General features: G+C 48.3%; 1 protein-coding gene across 1 annotated transcript in view; it reads right to left on the bottom strand.

Moving 5' to 3' along the window:
* ulk4 (unc-51 like kinase 4) overlaps positions 1 to 20,371 on the bottom strand; it is an 87,928-nt gene that overhangs the window by 2,663 nt on the left and 64,894 nt on the right. The window contains exons 33-35 of the mRNA XM_076281124.1: positions 17,166 to 17,317; positions 15,224 to 15,322; positions 10,043 to 10,228 (exon numbers count right to left, since the gene is read on the bottom strand). Of these exons, the coding sequence (XP_076137239.1) occupies positions 10,043 to 10,228; positions 15,224 to 15,322; positions 17,166 to 17,317 (437 nt within the window). The remainder of the gene's footprint in view (positions 1 to 10,042; positions 10,229 to 15,223; positions 15,323 to 17,165; positions 17,318 to 20,371) is intronic.

Genomic DNA, 20,371 nt, shown 5'->3' with positions numbered 1-20,371 from the left:
AATGCCATCTGTGTGTGTGTGTGTGTGTGTGTGTGTTTACAGCGGGGAAAATAAGTATTGAACACGTCAACATTTTTTTCAGTAAGTATACTTCCAGTGAGGCTATTCGCATTACATTTTCACCGGACATTAGTATTAATTTAGGTAATCCACACATATATAAAAATCCAAACATAAATCTAAAAGTAGAGTTATGAGTAAAAAAGTGGAATGGCACAGGGAAAAAGTATTGAACACGCTAAGAAAAAGCAGTACACAAAGGCAAGGAATGGCAAGGAACAAACTGGATTTTATCAGTAATTACAGAAATTATCCCTCCTATCTGTGCAAATTGATATAAGCTGGGTTAGTACATACTGGTGGGCTATAAAAAGTTTTTTTGTTACCAAGGTGTCACACAAGAAACATTTCATGATGGGTAAAAGCAAAAGAGCTCTCCCAAGACCTTTGCAACCTTTTTGTTGCAAAACATATCAATGGAACTGGTTACAGATGCACTTCAAAACTTCTAAATCATCCAGCAAGCAGTATTGGAGCCATTATCTGCAAGTGGAAGGAACATCACTGCATCATCAACTGGCCATGCACAGGATCTCCTTGCAAGATTTCTGACCAGGAAGTCAGAAGGATAGTCAGAAGAGTAGCCCAAGATCCAAGGACCACTCAGAGAAAGCTCCAGAAAGACTTGGAGGCAGCATGTACAATTGTTACAGAGAAAATCATAGGTAATGCACTCCACCGCCATGGCCTCTATGCACGCTCATCCCGCATGACTCTATTGCTGAAGAAAAACATGTCATACCTCGTTGAAAGTTTGCTACACAACATTTGGACAATCCTATGAAATACTGAGAGAATGTATTCTGGTCTGGTGAGAGCAAAATTGAACTTTTCGGATGTCTACATCGGATGTCTACATACACACCATATTTGGAGGAGAAATGGCACTGTGCATCACCCTAAAAATACCATACCAACAATGAGGTTTGGAGGTTGTGGCATCATGGTGTGGGCTGTTTTTCATCTCATGGTACTAGCAGACTTCATTCAGTTGAAGGAATGATGAATGGAGTCATTTTGTTCCGGGAGAATCTTTACATCCACCAGGATGATGAGGATGAGACATGGCTAGACCTTCCAGCAGGACAATGATCCAAACCATTCAGCAAAGGAAACTCTCAATTGGTTTCAGAGAAAGGAAATCTAGGCCCTGACTTCAATTCAATTGAACAGTTTTGGACGTTAACTAAAGATCAGGATTCACAAGAGGGACCCCTGGAATCTTCAATATTAAAGGACTATTTGTTTAAAAGAATGGGCCAAAATCAGCCAGAATACTGTGACTGATTAGTTTTCATCATACAGGAAATGCCTTGAAGCTGTCATTACGAATAAAGGCTTTTCCACAAAGTATTTAAGAAATTTCAGCAGGCGTGTTCAATACTTTTTTCCTGTGTCATTCCACTTTATTACACATAACTCTACCTATGGACTTTAATGTTTGGATTTTTTATATGGGTGGATTACTATTATTAATAGTAATGTCTGGTGAAAATTTCATGCAAATTGGAAGTATAAAATTGGAAGTATACTTACTGAAAAAAATGTTGACGTGTTCAATACTTATTTTCCCCGCTGTATGTGTTTATGTGTCTGTGTCTATGTCTGTGTGTGTGTGTGTGTGTGTGTGTGTGTGTGTGTGTGTGTGGAGAGGCACACACAGAGAGGTACCTTTCTGTCAGATATAGCATTCTGAAAAGAGATGTGTATCTAGGTTAAGCTGATTTGGAGCACTGTTGCCCCAGCTAAGGCTAGCCCTTTGCCAGCCCGCAGAAACCAGCCCAATAGTGTGAGTGAAAATAGGATGCGAAACACTTAGTCCGAAGGCTGAATATTACAAATACAACTCAACGCCCTACTCTCCCTGACATGAAACACACATCATGAAAGAAAGCACTTAATATGCAAACCCTATTTTTATTCACATCAAAGGCAGACATACTGAAGCAAACCCAACCTTTGTAATTACGCACTGAACTAACATGCCTGTTAGGATATTAGTATAGTCTACCAGTCCCCGATGGAAGTCCTGGGAGACCTTCTTTGCCTTTTCTTTCATTAAATAGGCCTTTGCACTAGTGAGTGCATGACGAAGTGAGGAGTGGCCAGAGGAGAGGATCTGAGCGTGAACTGGTCAATCTCCAGCCGTGCCGCTGGAGAATGCAGCTGGATTGGACGAGCTCCAGCACTCCTGCTCTGCTAATCTCCACCCGTGCCCCAGAGCTGAACTCAAAAGAGCAGCGATTCGCAGAGCCACTAACGCTCCAGGCCGTGTTTTTACAGGGTCTGCAACCTGGACGGGCGAACTGGATGACCCACAGCCAAAGTCTATGCAATAGGCATCTCATTTGAAACAGGCAATGTAAACACCGGCAAAAAAAACACTGCGCAGAGGCCACCATGTGTAACTGCAGGGCAATGGGGGACAACGTGCTGGGTTCATGGGATCGAGTCTAGCCGCTCTTAAGGTGTACATCACCAAAATGAGCTGTGTTTTGTATTTCCACCAATTAATATTAGAGCAGAGGACTAAGAGCAGAAACCACAGGAAAACGCTAATTAGGTGTCTTGCACTGATGTCAGACACAAAGTCGGCCTTGCTTGCTTTCAATTGACTGCCGTATTTTTGGAATTTCTTGTTTAAAGGTGCTCTAAGCGATGCCACACGTTTTTTAGGCAAAAATATTTTATGTCACTTACTGCAAACATCACCTAACCAACCGCTAGCTGTCTGTGTCCTGAATACACTGTAAAAAAACACGATCTCATAAAAACATAACAAACTGTTCCAGCAATCACAGAAGAGATGCGCGTTTAGGAGAGTTTCAATTGCACGGAAGCAGCACGGGAGGGAGGGGGAGGAAGTAGCGAGCTAGCTCTCTGTTTTGTTTGAAAGTCAACAGAAGTGACGTTACCCAGCATCGCTTAGAGCACCTTTAAGGATCCCTGAGCAGAGGAATAGGGAAAAACACTCAAGTCAGTGGAAGCGCTTGAAGGCACATGTGAATTATTTGTAGAGATCCGTTTCTCACCTTACTAAACATCATCACAACCACCCGCATTTCACAACCTGTGCAAATCAACCTGACTGCACACCTAACTAAAACCAGAGATATCACATGAGCATGAGTTTGCTAAAACATGAATAACTGATGTGAGGGAATAAAACAATTCCAGCGTTCTCAATACTCTACTGTGCTGCCAATCTCTGGATCACTGAACCCTGGCTACCCATGCCTGTGCTGACACTCGCACCACTCCTGAGCTCGCTGGTTGGTGGAGCGTGCAACACGTGTCCAAATCCAGCTCTCACGCTCACAATACATGGGCCAGTGAACTGGTCAGGCCTGGACTTGAAGTGCAGCGCTCAGTCTTCCTCTCTTTGAACCTCTCCGTTTCAACGTGGCGTTACATGTGCCATATCTATTTCAGATATTATGAGGCAATTAGCTCTGTCTTTGATGGGCTGATAAAGAACATGCACGCACGAATTGTACAGGGTGGGGGGTGGGGGGCTGCAATTAATGAATACTAATTAAAAGGCCTTTGTTGACAGTGTAGGCTTGGAGAAGAGACAAGTGTGCAGTGTTTTCCATGGGCCTAATTGAAAGCCTTTGTCAGGGTGCTCTCTCCGACTGCCCCGCTCTGCTGAAGAGCCCCGCACTGCTCCCAATAAAAGCGGATGAAATAGAAATTGATTTGCATGATTTGCATAACAACGCAGCTGATTTGCAGAGTGCAGGCCAACTGTCCATCCAAATGCCTCATGAAAGGAACATGAGGAGCGGCGGACAGGGACACGGCGAGTGATTAGAGTTGAGCTGCAGTCCGCCTCGCGCACAGCTGTTGACCGCCTGTACTGAATGAATGCTTTCAGTCGGGCAGCCTGGCACCCTGTTACCACGGAGAAGCCACAAGTTTATTATAAATGATAAATTAAGATTGCATGTACTTTTTAGATTGATGACATCAGAATGTGTGTTTAGGTTTTGGAGACAATGTCTCATTGAAAGCCTGGTCTTTCAGAAGTAGAAAAAAAAAGTCAATGGATTTCATGGTTTCTGAAGTTCTGAAAAAGAACAGATTTGCACCATGAAAATCCTGCTGGTTCATGCGCAATTTGACCTGGCACATGAGAGGACGCAGTTCAGTTCATATGCCTTTAACTACTGAATCAAACAGTGCTCTGTCTGTTGGTTGTGCGAGGGTGGGCTGGTTCTGTGCGTGAGAACTGGAATGGGTGAGTCGATGTTTAACACGCGAGGACTGCTGCTGGGAGTGTGTGTGTGTGTGTGTGTGTTGGGATGAGGTTGTGGGAGTGCGTGTGTGTGTGTGTGTGTGTTAGGATGAGGTTGCATGCGTCACGTCCTGGCCCGGCTGGAGCCTAATGAAGAGGTGAGCGCTCCGGTGACTCAGCGCTGCCTGAAGACGTCTGTGGCGGGCGAGCAGCTGTGGCCTCGGAGACAGCTCTGCATATAACGCTGCCGCTGCAGCGGCTCAGGCCCCCTAATCCCTCCACTCCCAGCTCTGGGGCCCTTCCCCTGGGGCCTGGGACAGGGGGTGGTGTGGGGTGCTCGGAGACTGCGGTGGCGTCTATGGGCTTGGCCAATACCCAGTTAATGAGGCCAGCAGTGAGCCTCCCAGGAGAGGAGCTAGTGCCGCGTGCCTGTGTATCTGCCAACAGTCTGGCCTTCCCCTGCCCTCCATTATTCATAAGCGCAGCACATGCTGCCACTGGCCTGTGTCCGGGGAGCGGCCGCTCTCTCTGCCGCTCTGGTCTCCTCTGGTACACACCAGTCAGCGGGGGGAGAGCCGATGGTGGATGTTCAGAGAGGCGGGAACAGTGGCACCCTGGCCATTTACATATGGACGCTTTTCCAGGGGTTTGAAATTCAACACTTTAGCGTGTGAAAGGCAGCCAGAACAGGATGAAGGGAAGCGCTGTGCAAATGGATGTGGCTTTAAATATGCACTACATTTCCACTCAAATCAGCAAACGGCACAATCTAGAAGGTCTCCACAAGGAGATTTTATACTTCTCAAATCACATTTGCTGTGCCTCAACTGCCCTGGAGAGAATATATCTATTTCTATAACTATCCAGACCATTCTCCTATTCCAATTATGGCAACTTATAGAATATTGGTGGGTGTCTGTGAGAAGGACAGCAGAATGTCAAGGCTGCCTTCTGCTCCTCATCAATGCGGCAAACACCAGCCTCCACCAGACCGCCGTCATCAGTAAGCCACAAAGGAAGCCAGCTTAGAGTTGAAGAGGAAGAGGCCCTTAAGGGTACAACCAGGTTGCCAAGCAGTGAAGAACAGGTTATCATATGATCACTGTGATGTCCAGCCACTGATTACATTAAAAGGATCCATACCCCTACTTTATTCTCACATGTTGAATCAGCAAATGATACTGCCTATGTGATCTATAGCTCCATTTAGTGTGAGTTTGTGCCTATGTGTTTATGTGTGAAACTGAACCTATTGTAGTTGCTACATGGGTGTTTTGTGTGAGACTGGCCACTGGCTGATGGACATAGCATGCAGTATACAGTAGATGATTTGGCCATTCATCTTGCTGCAGCCAGGCAGTGGAAGTGGGGTGTGATGTGGCTGCCAGGAGCAGATGAATACAGATGGGTCACCTCCTCCCATTAACACCAGCCTAGAAGTGACTTTGTGCTAATTAGGAGTAGGACAGCATGCCATGAATCAATAGCAGTGTGTGGGGGTCTGACACACACACCCACATACACACACACACACCCACATTAACGCACACCCACAAACACCCACATACACACACACACACATTAACGCACGCAGATTCCCTCTCTCTCTCCCACACACACAATGTTAATCCCCGAGAGGCCTCTTCCTCTTGAACTTTGTGTGCACTCTCCTCCACCCCCACTAATGAATTTCTCCAGTGAGGGTCAGATCAGGAAATGGCCATGGAGACCGAGGTGCTGATTACACACGCGGCTCGGAGCGCTTGGATGGGTGGTGTTTACCGGCTGCCCCCTCCGGAATTCACAGGCCGAACAATGAGGCGACGGCCCACATCTCTATTCACTTCACCCCGGCAGAATCGATAGGCCAATATCCGTCAATCTCCGCTCTCTTACAGCAGAAATCACTTTTTGATTGCGTTCCTCCACCCCCTCCGCCCTCACTCGCTCTACAGCTCCGGCAGCCAGACTGACCAGCCGCTGGTCAACACAAGATGAATACACAGGGCTGTGTGCAACTGGCCGAGTGACTCAACACTACTTTACGCCTTTGCAGCCGCATGGAGGGAAACTAGGGGCTTGAGAAACACACACATCCACCCAACATTTCATATGGACCCTCTCACTGAGGTTTATCCCATCATCAGTCATGTTAAATGATGTGGGTGAATATTAGAAAGCAGCAGAAATGCAGTGTGTAACCACTGTGCTCTTTTCATCAGCCTCTTTTATGAAATGCCACAGATCAGGGGAGAGTCACAGAATTATAAAATGCTCTTTGGCTCCTCTGGCTCCTGAGGTTTTCACATCTTATGTTTGATACAATGTTGCCTAAATACTGTGTCTACACACACTGCTAATATCAACATGCCCCAGCTCTACACTGCAATACTACTAGTCAAGCTTATTTTCAGGGACACCAAGATCCCTTTACACAAAACTATGCCAGGTTAGTTGACCTTGTTTTGACAAAATGGTTTTTAGTGACAGGTTCCATTATTCAGTGTTAAGAAAACTAATGCTATGGCTACAAATAGCCCAGAGTATCGGCTGGAGTACCTTATTTTATTCTTCATACTCTCAGCTCTGAGGAGCCTAAAGGGAAGATATTTAATTCCCAGCCACCTTCACCACCATCTCTCTCCAAGCTGCACAAAACCAACTCAACAGCTCCTCTGTGCCCAAGCAGAGAAAGTGATATTCAATTTTGTACAAGTCTCCTTCATGCTGCTACTGAGAGAGGGAGAGAGAGAAAACAAGGTGTGTGTTGAGTTTGTTTATGTATGTGTGTGCAAGTGTGTATTTTTTGGGGGGTGGGGTGGGTGGTGGTGTGTGTGTGTGTTGCGGGGGGCGTAGGTAAGAGATTGAAAGAGAACTCCTTGACTGTATTCTCTCTAGAGGCCGTCAGTAAGCCTTTGGCCAGTAAATTGTTAATAAGCTTTGATTGAGTGAGCGGAGAACACCGGTGCTGGAACCTGACTGATGAGGAATTAGCCCTGGGCTTCTTTTCAAATATTAACGTCCACACAGGTGCGAGAGCCTTCGTCCGGCCTGGGCTTACCAATACTGCAAGAGCCTTTGTCCGGCCTGGGCTTACCTATACTGCAAGAGCGTCCAGCACCATGGGCTCAGCACAACAGCAACGCACTTAAAACACTCCAAGAATACGTGGATATTTAAGCATTGGCTTGGAACACGGGAACACAAGTGTATATTTTCCTGGAAAAAACATTCTATAATTTTCTTTAAATGATCAATACATTTGACTTGAACATTTATGAACGTATAGCAGGTGTGTACTGTCCCAGCACAGATAAGACGGAAGGTTATTGGTTATGTATACTGTGAATGAGATGGAGCTCCAAGCCCCAGAATGAGTGGGCTGATGCAGGGATGGCCCCCAGCCCAAGGCAGGATTTCCCAGCTCCAGCCCTGAGTGAGATGCGCTCGTGCTGCCTGCTCCTCCCGCTGCGCATGTAACAAGATCAGTGTGCTGCCAATCATCACAAGCACACAATTACAGAGAATACTTCGGTGAACACAACAAAAATGATTTCTCTACACGGACCAATGCCTCTGAAAACAAAACACATGGCACATCAAATTTATTCTGGCAAAAAAAAAAAGGTGTACTGATGCCCAGGACCCTTTCTATTTGCCTGGGGACCACAGCCCCTCTCTAAATATGCCCTCTGATGGAGACATAACTCCAACATGACTCACCGGTTCCAGCACAGGGAATTAGAGGAGCCATCTTCCCCAGCGCTGCAGTTACCCCCCCCCCCCCCCGCCCCTTGCCTCACCCGCCCTGTCATTCACGGAGGTAGAGCGGACACATAGCGGAGCCCACTGCCCACATTCTCTCTCAAAAGAAGACCAAGTCCTGCATGCCAGCAGCCTCTGCTCAATGCTTTTGGTCAATACGGTTTGTCCTTGAGAAGCTGTGGTTGGTTTACGAAGGACACCTTCGGTTAACAAAGCGAGAAAGTTTGAAAAATGGAGACGGAGACTGCGGAGGGAGCTCGATAGGAGGCAGGAGGGAGAGAGTCAGAGAGACAGAAAGAAAGAAAGAGAGAGACGGAGAGGAGGAGAAGCCAGCCTGCAGCAGGCCTTGCCCTCTCGTCCCTGAATCACTCCCTCCGCTGCACACTCTGCTCTCTCACACCCTCTGGCTATCTCATATTGGAGAGACCGCGCGCTCGCTCACTCGCACCTATGTCATCTGACAACACAGTGGTGGAACGAGGGGGCTGACGCTCTGTCTATTTTGGAAATACAAACAGCACTGCAAGCCAGAGTCTGGAAAATACATTCCTCTGAAAATATGCCACGGACTGGACCAGGCACACACACACACACCTCTACTGTAGCCACTCAAAGCAGTCACTGTGTGCGCTCGCCTGTCCAAACATGACGGCTGATGTTTAAAATAAACTTGACACCAAATGAGACCTTTTTAAAAAATCAAACTTTCTCTCAAGTCAGTCACTGCATCATATTTCATGAAACCCCTTTAGTAAAGTATTTCATGAAAGCAAAATACATGTGAAGGTGGAGTTCATAGCTGAAACTCAGCTGTCGCCATATCATAATGCTCGCTAGGTAGTTACCACGAGGTACCAGGAGACAAGAATTGTAGCAAATATTTTGAGCAGTGTGAGTAGTCAATGGCTGTGATGCTATGGTGCTGTCAATTCTGCTATTAAGAAGGGTATAAGGGAGAATACTTCATTGCTGTTAGCCCTTGCATTGCATTAAATATGCAGGAGCGTATGCTGTGTTACTTGCAACCCTAGCTCCAGGCAAGGAGTCAGGTGTTATTGTTAGTGCTAAGCCCATAAAATCCAATAGTTCCTACCAAGGAAAAATTAAACTTACATTACATTGGCCAATAATGATCTGTTTTCATACGTGTGTCTGTATGTCTGTCTGTTTGTGTCTGGCTCTTACTAAACATCTGATGAGTTGCAGTGAAAACCTTGCAGCCTCCAGTCCAGTGTGTGCTGTTGAGTTCTCTAGTGTGAGTCTGTGTGTAATATGCTTCCATAGGGATGCAGATGCACGGGGAAGAGTGCCCTCATGTCAGGCCACACAGCGCATCACAACAAGCCTGTGCTCTGACCTTCCGCTCACACTAAGACTGCTTGTCACATGCAATGATTTCTTGTATTATTATTAATTCTCCTGATGAAATATTCTCTTTTGCGAAAAACAAAGTCTTGCAGGTTCTCCACATTCCAAAATATCATCTGTATGCCCAATCTAAATAAATACATTTAACTTAGCAGCTGTGTTGAGAGGATGCTGTATGATAGTCGTGACTTTTTTCACCATCGCATTCTCATCCTACAATGATTTCAACTGCAACATCCAGTCCAGTCCAGTCCGGTAGCCTAGGGAGATCTCCCCCTTGACCTCCAGAGGCATGGCATGCTGCTGTGCTTTGGTGAGATGCTACTAATTGCAATTTCAAATCAATGTCTTTACTCATGAACAGGCCACCAGCTGTCTCAAGGACAAATTAAGAATTTGCTTCTGTGTATGCAATAGACAAACTGCACTTTTTGTCATAATCTAACCAGACGGCATCCTGCATGCCTATGTGTGTGTGTGTGTGTGTGTGTGTATGTGCTATGTGTGTGTGTGTGTATGTGCTGTGTGTATGTGTGTGTGTGTGTGTGTGTGTGTGTGTGTGTGTGTGTGTGTGTGTGTGTGTGTGTAGACATGAGCGTGTGGAGTTCTCACCAGGCGCTTGATGACCCGTAGCAGGAGCTTCTGCTCGCGCGGCTGGGGGTGCGTGTGCAGCGCCTGCTCCAGGCTCAGCAGCTCCTCGGGGAGGAGGCAGTCCGGCCGCTGCCCGCCGTACAGCTGCGCCAGCAGGGACACACACTGGCTGGCCTCCTCGTACACCTCGGGATCCGCGCTCGCCAGCTGGGGACAGAAACCCACCTACACGTCAGCGCTCTCCTCTCTCCACCTACTCACTCACTCACTCACTCACTCAACCTGGAGCTGCTTCCCCTGGGGGTCTCAGTTAACACCAGCCCAGTTTCTTATCATCTGGAGACTTGAGCCGTGACTTGGATTCATTGTGTTTACTGTGCATTTGCCTACAGGCCATGGAACTGTTGAGACTAAGTTTCAAGCAAAGCAGCTACTGTGTGCAGTATTGGAAATAAACTATTGTTTTTTGGCTTGTGCCGTCATTGATTGAAGGAACTTACACCACATACACCACATACAAAACCACTGTGAACATAAAGACACAACATATACTAACTGAGGATATGAATGCAACAACAACAAGAACATACAGTACATGAATCCACATACAATTAGTTAAACCTCTGTGCATTTATGAACCGTACGGCTTTGTGAAAGAAGGTCAGATTAAGGCGTTCTGTCTGGCCTTCTAGTGCCTTTTAGTCAGAGAGGGGAGGCTGGAGAAGATGGAGAGCTGGGTGAAGAGGCTCATCACTGATCCTGATTGCGTGTGTGTTGATGTGTTGTGCCGTGTGTATATGGTATCTTGGGTGGGGAATTTCCAATGATTTTTGATGCCCTGTCCATTTTGATTTTTTAAACTGTGTACTTAGATGTCACAGACACCAGACAGTAATTGAAAGTGACAGGTCACTCTTAGATGGATTGTTTTGTTTTGAATTCAATGGCTAGTTCAAGAATCTCTCTCATTCTGGACCAGATTACTTTTCCTGCACAAGTTGACCGACTCATCCTCCAGCCTGTCTTGGCTGTCTTTCGACAGTCCTATGATTGGGCTTTCATTCAGACATTTCAGTGTTTTGATAGAGCTTGGCGTTGATCTAGACAGGGAGAAAAGTAACAGGGACAGCATCCCTGTGTTGGTGGTTAGGCAGTCGGAGGTGATCTGATTGAATCTGACAACTTGGCTCCTGTCCGTCACAAATCCAGGATCCACAGTCAGATGTCAATGTTCATTGCCTGGAGTTTCCTCAACAGCTTGAGAGGACTGAGAGTATTAAAAGCACAATTGAAATCAATGAACAGAATTTGTACAAGTAGGTATATTTGGATTCCAGATGTTGGAGGGTGAAGTGCAGTGCCCGGTTAACCGCATCATCTGTTGGACCTGATTGGGCCTCGTTTAGATGATAAGCAAATTATAGTGGGTAATTTAATGCAAGCCAGGACTTTGAACTCAAATGCCTTCATATCCACTGATCTGAGGGCCATAGGGCGCTAGTCACTGCTTGGCTGTATGGGCTAGCTTGCTCTGACTCAGGAGAGGCTCATCCCACAGGAGAGGGAGCCATCTTGAGGCAGTGAGAGGCCTCTCCTCTCCCCTCAAAGGACGCCCCCCCCCGCCATGACAACACCAGTCGACCCTCTGCTGCCCTCGAGGATTTTCCGTCTCCATCTCCCATTCTGCCCAAAGCCGGTGGGTGTGAGCGCTGGGATTTCCAGGCCTCCTTTCAGCGCTGATCCGTTGCTGCCCCCTTCCCCTATACAACACCCTAATCCCAGGAGGCCCCAAGGGGCCAGTGGGCAAGGGGCTCCTCTCCCTTTGTGTCTCCTGCCGCCCTCTCCCAATGGGTGGAATGCTTAGAGCGCAGACAATGTGCCCCTGAAGGGGCCTGCACTCCTCCGCACCCCCCCCCCGCCCCCCTCCCAGAAAAGGGCTCTCCCTCTGGGCTTTGGCCGCCAGTCCCTCTCTTGTTCGCATGCCAGCACAGAGTCACCGCAGACAAGAGCTAACACCTGCTTAGCCCCGCTAATACAACACCCATGTTTACTCAGCGCTGCTTGTAGATGCGCAAGGGGGAGGAACCTAAGAGAAAAGCAGAGGCGGAAGAATCAAATAGGGGGAGTGAAATTGTGAAAGGCAGCAAAGGGATCAAAGGGATTAAGGGTCCCCTTTAGTGGTGAGGCCACTGGCCAGCCGTCACTGTCAAACGCGCTGATGGAGCCTGGAGAGAGGGCTGGACTCACAAACTCACTCTCTCTTCAGCAGAACACTCTCCCTTTCTCCCCAACACACACACACACACACACACACACACACACACACACACACACACACACACAGAGAGAGTTCTACTCTCTCCTGAACACCTACACAGCGTCACACTCTGTGCTCTCAACATTACCAACAGTCACCTCACAAGTACGCAACAAAGAACAGCTCGGGGCAATGCCTCTACCTTCACTTCACAAACAATCTGTTCTCACTGTGCTAGACCGGCAGTTGTCATCAGAGATGGCGGTCCCCTTGCACACACACACACACTCACACTCACACACACACACACAGGTGCAGCGGTCCCAGAGGGCTGCAGTCTGCTCCTGAACTAGCACAGGGCAGCTTGACCTTGTGACTGTGTCCTGCCATTCCACTCCTACACTCCTCGCCACACACTGCCCCGGACTAAGACTGCTGCAGACACTCGTCACTGTCACATCCCCATGTTAATTACCTGGGCATGCGCCTGCACACACACACACACACACACACACACACACACACACACACACACACACACACACACACGCACACACACACGCACACACACACACACACACACACGCGCATGCACGCGAGAGGCCATGTGCACGTCACTGTCACATTCCGATGTTAATTACCTGTGCACACGCACACACACAAGCGCGCACACACACACGCGCGCACACACACACGTGCACACACACACAAGCGCGCACACACACACGCGCGCACACACACACACGTGCACACACACACAAGCGCGCACACACACACGCGCGCACACACACACGTGCACACACACGCGCATGCGTGGGAGGGCATGTGCAGGACACAGACACTGCCTGGAGTCATGCTGAAGACTGCGTGATGAGCGGCTGTGCTCTAGAGGACGGGTCAGTCGCAGCATGGCTTGGCCGTATGTTGGCAGAGCAGGACAGCCGACGGGTGGGAGGCAGAGCCAGTCCCCTCTGGGCTCATGGTGGGCTGCAGCTCTGTGAGGTGGCCAGGGGTATGCAGGCAGTCCCCGGCAGTCTGCTGACCGCTGAGGCGCAGAGGAGAGGAGAGGAGAGGAGAGGGGAGGGGAGTGTGGTGCCTGGGCCGGCTGCAGCTGATAAGAGTGTCCACAGGCAGACTGACAGGGCGCAGAGTGGAAGGGCTTCTCCCACTGGGGATGATCTGCTGAACCATCTGTGCCTCACTCCACTTACTCTCTCTCCCTCTGTGTGTGTGTGTGTGTGTGTGTGTGTGTGTGTGTGTGTGTGTGTGTGTGTGTGTGTGTTTCAGTGAGCATGTTTGCAAGTGTGCAGCATAAGCATGTGAGACAGTGTGAGCATGTGGGTCACAGGTGAGTGTGTTGCTAATTTATTTGTGTTTATGAGTGTGCGTGTGTTAATGTGTGCGTGTGTTTACGTGTGTGTGTGTGTGTGTGTGTATGTGTGTGTGAATGACCTTGTGTGTTTACATGAATGCCAGTTTGGATAAGAGTGTGCTGTGTGTCTATGTCATGTGTGTTTATGTGTACGTGCTGTATGTGTGCATGTGTCTCTTACATGTGTGTGTGTGTGTGTGTGTGTGTGTGTGTGTGTGTTAGCAGAAGGTCGGCGTGGAAAGTTCTAGAGCTCCAGCGGAGGCGAGAAGCTGCCAGTCAGTGCTAATGCGTCAGTGTCCGCCACTCAAACTCGGCTCCTCGCTCCAGCCCTGAACCCCTCCCTGACACACAACTTCATCTCCATCCGTACACACACGCTCGTCAGAACAACACGCTCCACATTCACCGCCATACAAAATTCATCCTGCATCCATTATTGACAACGGAATCCCATGAATTTCTCCCACTGTATCAGCGTCAATTTAAGCCATCCGTGGAGTGGATAAAAGACAATCTTCATTCCTGAATTATGAATGCTCCAATGTTTAGATTGATTCTTTTAAAATGAGTTCTTTGTAATTCAGTCAGGCTACCATAAATTGCTTTTGCAAAAAATTATAAAAATAAATAACAGCTTTTAGGGGGGAAAAAAAGGACAAAAAAGGAGAATTCATTCTGTCTTCCAATGACTCCTGGAAGCAGAATCAGCAGAGCAGGCGTTATTATTTCATGGCGTATATTGAATTAGACCTGCACCAAGGAAACACCCAATCAATCAATGCAGCCTGGCCCCTGTCCACAGTGTTAAATACATGAGTAATAGTGGGCCATAGATAATGAATTGAATGCATATATGATCCAAGTTGAAATGAAAAATGAAGTTGGCATCGCTCAATTTGCGATTTGTGATCCAGTCTACAGGCAGGTCATGGCTGAGTACAAATGTAATCACACAGACATCATCAGGTGCTCACTACAGCTTTTAATGACACCTATTGATTTACTGAGGGTGGGTTCTACAGTGCAGGTTCACGGTGTCGACTGATAAAAAAAAAAAAAAAAGCTATGCTTAAGAGACATTAAATGTTACATCACTTTAATTTTTTGTGCCATTTGATTTTATCTGGACTTTATGGAATATGTTAACCCTAAACCTTGACTGCATGCCCCTGAAATGCACCACTAATATCATGCAAAAGCCGTCTGAGTTACTGCACTCACTGAGATATTGTGTGCTAAGATTGGCATTTGCTGCGCTGCTGTGTTGTGTTGTGTTAATAGCCAGTCTGGCCTCTGTAGTAAAGTGGGGCAGATGCCCGTCCCACTGCCAGAGATGCAGTGGCCTTTCCAGAGACGCCAGAGGTGCTAACTCAGGAGCTGGCTGGACACAGGCCTTGGCTGGACTATGAGAACAGCCTGACATGGGCAGCGAGAGACATGCATTCATGCATTACACACACACACACGCCACATCACACCACACTATATCACACACACACACACACAAACAAACACACCACATTATATCACACACACACAAACAAACACAATGACAAACACACAAGTTTCTTACCATCTGAATGAGGAGGCTGTTGAGGTCAGTCAGTGGCTTGTTTATGAGCAGAAGCTCCTCAGCAGCCTGAGTCTCTTCAGAACTCTCAGCTCTCTGGGCCTAGAGAGAGAGAGAGAGAGAGAGAGAGAGAGAGAGAGAGAGGAACTAGTATAAATAGGAGAGGTTCATCCAGCCCGATGGCCCTGAGTGTTGTTTTAACTCATTCTGTCATGAAGGCAGCACGGTGGAGCTGGATCTATTTCAAGGCATGGCAGCTTCCTCGGCTCCCTCGCCAGTGGACTTGCACCCTTCCCGCTGTCACTGCCAGCACACGCCACAACACTACTGACTTAATTAGCCTTTATTAGCACACCCCGCCTGTCAGAAAGCACTTCTGAAAGGCCAATGTTACCGAACAAGTTCACCGCTCTTTAGTGATGAAAATAGATGCAGCTTGAAAATAAAAAAATCTCTCTAAAAAAAAACACAACAAAAAGGAGAAAAACACTTCGCTATATTTTCCAACTTCTGTTTACCCGGCACTTCAACTCTGTCTTGCTAAACTGACTGTGACACTCTCCGTCTGGAGTGTGAGTTCTCCCCCCCCCCCTTCTCTCACAAGGAGCTTGCAGCTCTCTCTCTTTCTCTCTCTCTCTCTCCATCGAGCCACTGCAGAAACTTCATGGAGATTGACTGGCTGTCTGTGGATATGCGATTAGTCTCAAACCTCTTCTCCCTGAAACTCCAGCTTGTGCTTAATTGCAAAGCATGGAGCACTTTCACAATTAAAACTTCCCCATCCATTTGAAATATTAATGCAAGCTAAATCTGAGGCGGACAGATAGAGGGAGAAAGAGAGAGTTAGAGAGAAAAAGAGTTTGGGAGAGAGAGAGAGAGAGAGAGAGAGAAAGGGGGAGGGAGGGAGAGAGAGGGAGCAGGAGAGAGAGAGAGAGAAAGAGAGAGAAAGGGGGAGGGAGGGAGAGAGAGAGCAGGAGAGAGAGAGAGAGAGAGAGAGAGAGAGAGAGAGAGAGAGAGAGAAGGCAAGCGCTGAGCACGTACACCTCCCTCTCCCTTATCATTATCGGCCAAATGAATTTGGGTTGCGTTGACGCCTTTTAATGAGCTTTTTGCAGCTGTTTTTTTTTTCTCGGCGAATTGATTTCCATTACGCATTCTCTCCTTCCGCGGCCTGTGTATAAATATGTATGTGAGGATGGCGGCGGAAGACAAAGCAGCCGCAAGACGTGAGGCGCAGATAATGAGGGCCAGCGGGAGTGCAGCCAATGCCCAGTGGGCCGGGGGACCTTGCGAATCCTCAGTGTCAAATCATGGACTTCAATGGCGTATTTACCAGCCCGATGGGAAGCAAGCTTTCAGAGGCCGCGCTGCCAGGCTGAGGGGGAGGTGTGTGTGTGTGTGTGGGGGGGGGATGTTAGGTGAGCCGGATAGCATACGTTTAGCCTGACGCTAGTCTCAGGGGGGAGAGTATGGGCTTCACTGATGATTGCTGGAGACTGGAGTTCTGTGTGGGTTTGTGTGAAATGGTTAGTGGCCACATGGGGTTATTAGACTCGTTTAGAGCCCAGAGTGTTCATTGTATTCAGCCCATAGTCAGCGCATGCCTCAGCCCAGGACCCCAGAACACCAGCAAGCCTTGGGCACAACTGCCTGAGGAGAGATAAGCCACTCACAGGAGTCCCACTTGAAGGCCGAGATTCTGTACTTTCAACTTCACTGAGCAGGGACTCATTGGAGGAGCAAGCAGGAGAACAGAGGAGGTAGAGAAAAGAGAGGGAGAGATAGAGGAGAGCAGAGGAGGTAAAGAAAAGTGAGGGAGAGATGGAGGAGAGCAGAGGAGGTAGAGAAAAGAGAGGGAGAGATGGAGGAGAATGCATGAGAGCAGAGATGGATCGATGGATAGAGCGGGGTGGGGAAGGGGGAGGGAGAGGGCTGTTGCGGTCACCTGCAGTGCCTGGCGGACGGTGCTGGACACATGTTTGAGCAGGATGTGTAGAATATCCAGCAGGGACAGCAGCAGGGAGACACTGGCCTTCACCCCCACGAGCTCCTCTCTCTGAAGGTAGAGCAAGACACTGCTGACCATCTCCACCACACCTGCAACACACACACACACACACACACACACACACACACACAAACACATTACACATCAACACATATTCACATTTTAAATCCAAATCCATTCACAGGACATAAACACCATCCATCTATTCAGAGTCCATCTCTAAGACCCATCAATCAACTTCAGTCATCAACAGCTGTACTGAAACAAAAGAAAACCAAAACAGAGACCAAGTGCGTGCCACTGAAGGGGACAATGCCAGCTTTTCTCTTTTCATTCTGACTCATATGAACACCAGTAGATTGCACCTGTAGATGACTGATGAAAAGGCTTCGGTCAGCACTCCCACCTCCCCACCCCTCCCAATACGAGACACAATAGGCCATGTATTGAACAGCACACAAACTTGCCCTCTATTGTGCCTAGTCATCTATTCATGCTACTCTGCAGCACAATAACACCGCGGCTGCCATTCTCATTTCCCCTGAACCAATTATCAACTACCTGGGAGATAATATCTCTCATCACACGCTCCAAGCCCTTGCCTTCGCCTCCTCCCATGCTTGCCTCTTCTTCTGCGGGGTCCCCGCTGCTGAAATATTAAGTGCTTATGAATAATCGGCTCATCTCCACAGACGAGAGGGCTCTTGTCTCGGTGCGGCGCGGCTCGGAGCGGCTCGTGGCCCTGACCCCGCTCACCTGTGATCAGGGGAGACTCTTGAACTGTGGGCACGGAGGGGGCGAAGGCTGGACGCAGTGTCCGCCCCGAGTGAAACTGCTCTCCGGCAGACAGTAGGGCGGATCAGCCGTGCGGCTCGTTAATCTGCGCGCCTCCCGCTCCACCCTGGGGTGCCACCTCCTGCTCCCCCTACTGGGGCACCACTGGAGCTCAGCTCCTCCAGCACACGTACTGCAATCCCAATCAGTCACACAGTGAGCTGAGTGAGCTGCCACCTTACATATTCAGAACGTTTCCACTGTAATCCTGCCACCTTACATATTCAGAACATTTCCACTGTAATCCTGCCACCTTACATATTCAGAACGTTTCCACTGTAATCCTGCCACCTTACATATTCAGAACGTTTCCACTGTAATCCTGCCACCTTACATATTCAGAACGTACTTTAATCCTGGGACTACAGCATCAATCAGAACATGTAAAGTAGATCCAACAGAGGTACGCTCTGTGTGATTGGCTCATTTATTCATTCCCTCACTCTCTACCTCAAGCTGGTGTGTGTGGTGAGTGTGTGTGGTGAGTGTGGTGTGAACTGCTGCCGTGCATCACCCAGTAGGGTGCTACGCATTAGTGGTGGTTAGTGAGGTTCCCTCTTCACTGGGAAGCACTGTGGGTGCCATGATCAAGTGCTATGTAAATACAATGTGTTGTTGTTGTTGTTGTTATTGTTGTTGTTGTTGTTATTGTTGTTGATAAGACAATCAGTTTGCATCATGTTGAGTAAATGCAACTGCATAGCATAAAGAACAGCCTCACTGGCATGATTAATAAGACTGCAGGTGAGCCATGACCAACAGAGTTCCCAACACCTGCTATGTACCGCTGGGATCATGGGACCACTGGACAGACAGACAGACAGACAGACAGACAGACAGACAGACAGACATGAGCACAGCCACACAGTGCAGAGCAGACTGAGCACAGAGCACGTCGCCCAACAGCGCGCAACTCAGAGAGGAGAGAAAAAACTTCCACCGGGGGAAAAGCACAACCAATTAAGTTACACTGGGAAATAATAAGCATGGTGAGAGACATTGAAACACACACACACACACACACACACACACACACACAGCATATTACAGCATCTCACTGCACTGTTGACATAAGAAAAAAGACGTTTTCCTAGACACAGCACATTCTTGGGCGCTCATACTTAAATCTGGATGCTGCTCTGCCGTTTCTTGGCATTATTTCCCCTCAAGTAATACATGCAAATAAACACTCAAGGATTTGGGAGCCTTCCATCAGCCAGTCTGAAAAACAAGTCAGCAATTCAGTGTCTGCGATATGTTTTTTTGGGTTGGGTAATATGTTGGAAATAGAAAAATGAAGACAGTGAGGGAACACCAAATATCTTAACGCTCTTAGCGTGAAGAGAGAGAATGGAGTATATTTTCATTAGCGCTATCAAAGGCATGTGAGAGAGGCCATTGTTTCTGATGAGGGAGGCGATGATTGGGGGGACTGGGGGGCTGAGGGGCACTGGTCGACCAGCGCAAATGAAAAACAGGGGAGAGGAAGGAGAGAGAGAGAGAGAGAGAGAGAGAGAGACAGAGAGAGAGGGAGGAGAGAAGGGGGGGGGGGCTCTCAACACCATGTCACTTCCTCCTCTCCCCTGGGGCTCTTATCTCCAGCTCAGGAAAATCTCGCCAATTATAAAACTCATCTCCTTCCTCTGCCATCCCTCTCTCTCCCTCTCACTCTCTCGCCGTCCCCTGATCTACACTCGCCTAGTCACACCTAAAAGAGCCAATTATATGTTTTTTTTTTGTTAACACCTCTCCCCCCCTCCCTCCCCCCTTCCCTCCACTCTGGCACGGTGAGAGAGCAGGCCGCTTCAGCCAGAGCCGGCGAGCGAGAGAGAGAGAGAGAGAGAGAGAGAGAGAGAGAGAGAGAGAGAGAGAGAGAGAGAGAGAGAGAGAGAGAGAGAGAGAGAGAGAGATAGTGCTAATTGTCAGGGTTATATTTAGTGCTGGGTCAACAGTTTCCCAAGAGGAGGGCTTTCCAATCGGCCCGTAATGATGCTGACTTCCTCTAGTCACACGCAAGATGACCTCCATGTATAATGAGAGGTGTGGAGCGGAGACGGAGAAGAGAGAGAGACAGTGTGTGTGTGTGTGTGTGTGTGTGTGTGTGTGTGTAAGACAGTCAGTGAGTGAGTGAGTGTGTGTGTGTGTGTGTGTTTGTGTGTGCGTGTGTGTGAGAGGGAGAGAAAGAGGGAGAGAGAGGGAGGGAGAGAGAGAGGGAGAGAGGGAGGGAGAGAGACTGAGCTGATGGTAGGAGCCAGTGCATGTGATGAGGCACATGTGAGCGGATGCAGGCTGCATGTCACGGCTGGCTG

This window comes from Alosa pseudoharengus, unplaced genomic scaffold (assembly GCF_046254945.1).
Source record: "Alosa pseudoharengus isolate Yale_2024_CS ecotype anadromous, Long Island Sound unplaced genomic scaffold, YU_APseudo_1.1 YU_APseudo_1.1_scf_12, whole genome shotgun sequence".
NCBI lineage: Eukaryota > Metazoa > Chordata > Actinopteri > Clupeiformes > Clupeidae > Alosa > Alosa pseudoharengus.
The sequence above is the reverse complement of the archived record's forward strand: the minus strand, read 5'-3'. Positions and strand labels throughout refer to the sequence as shown.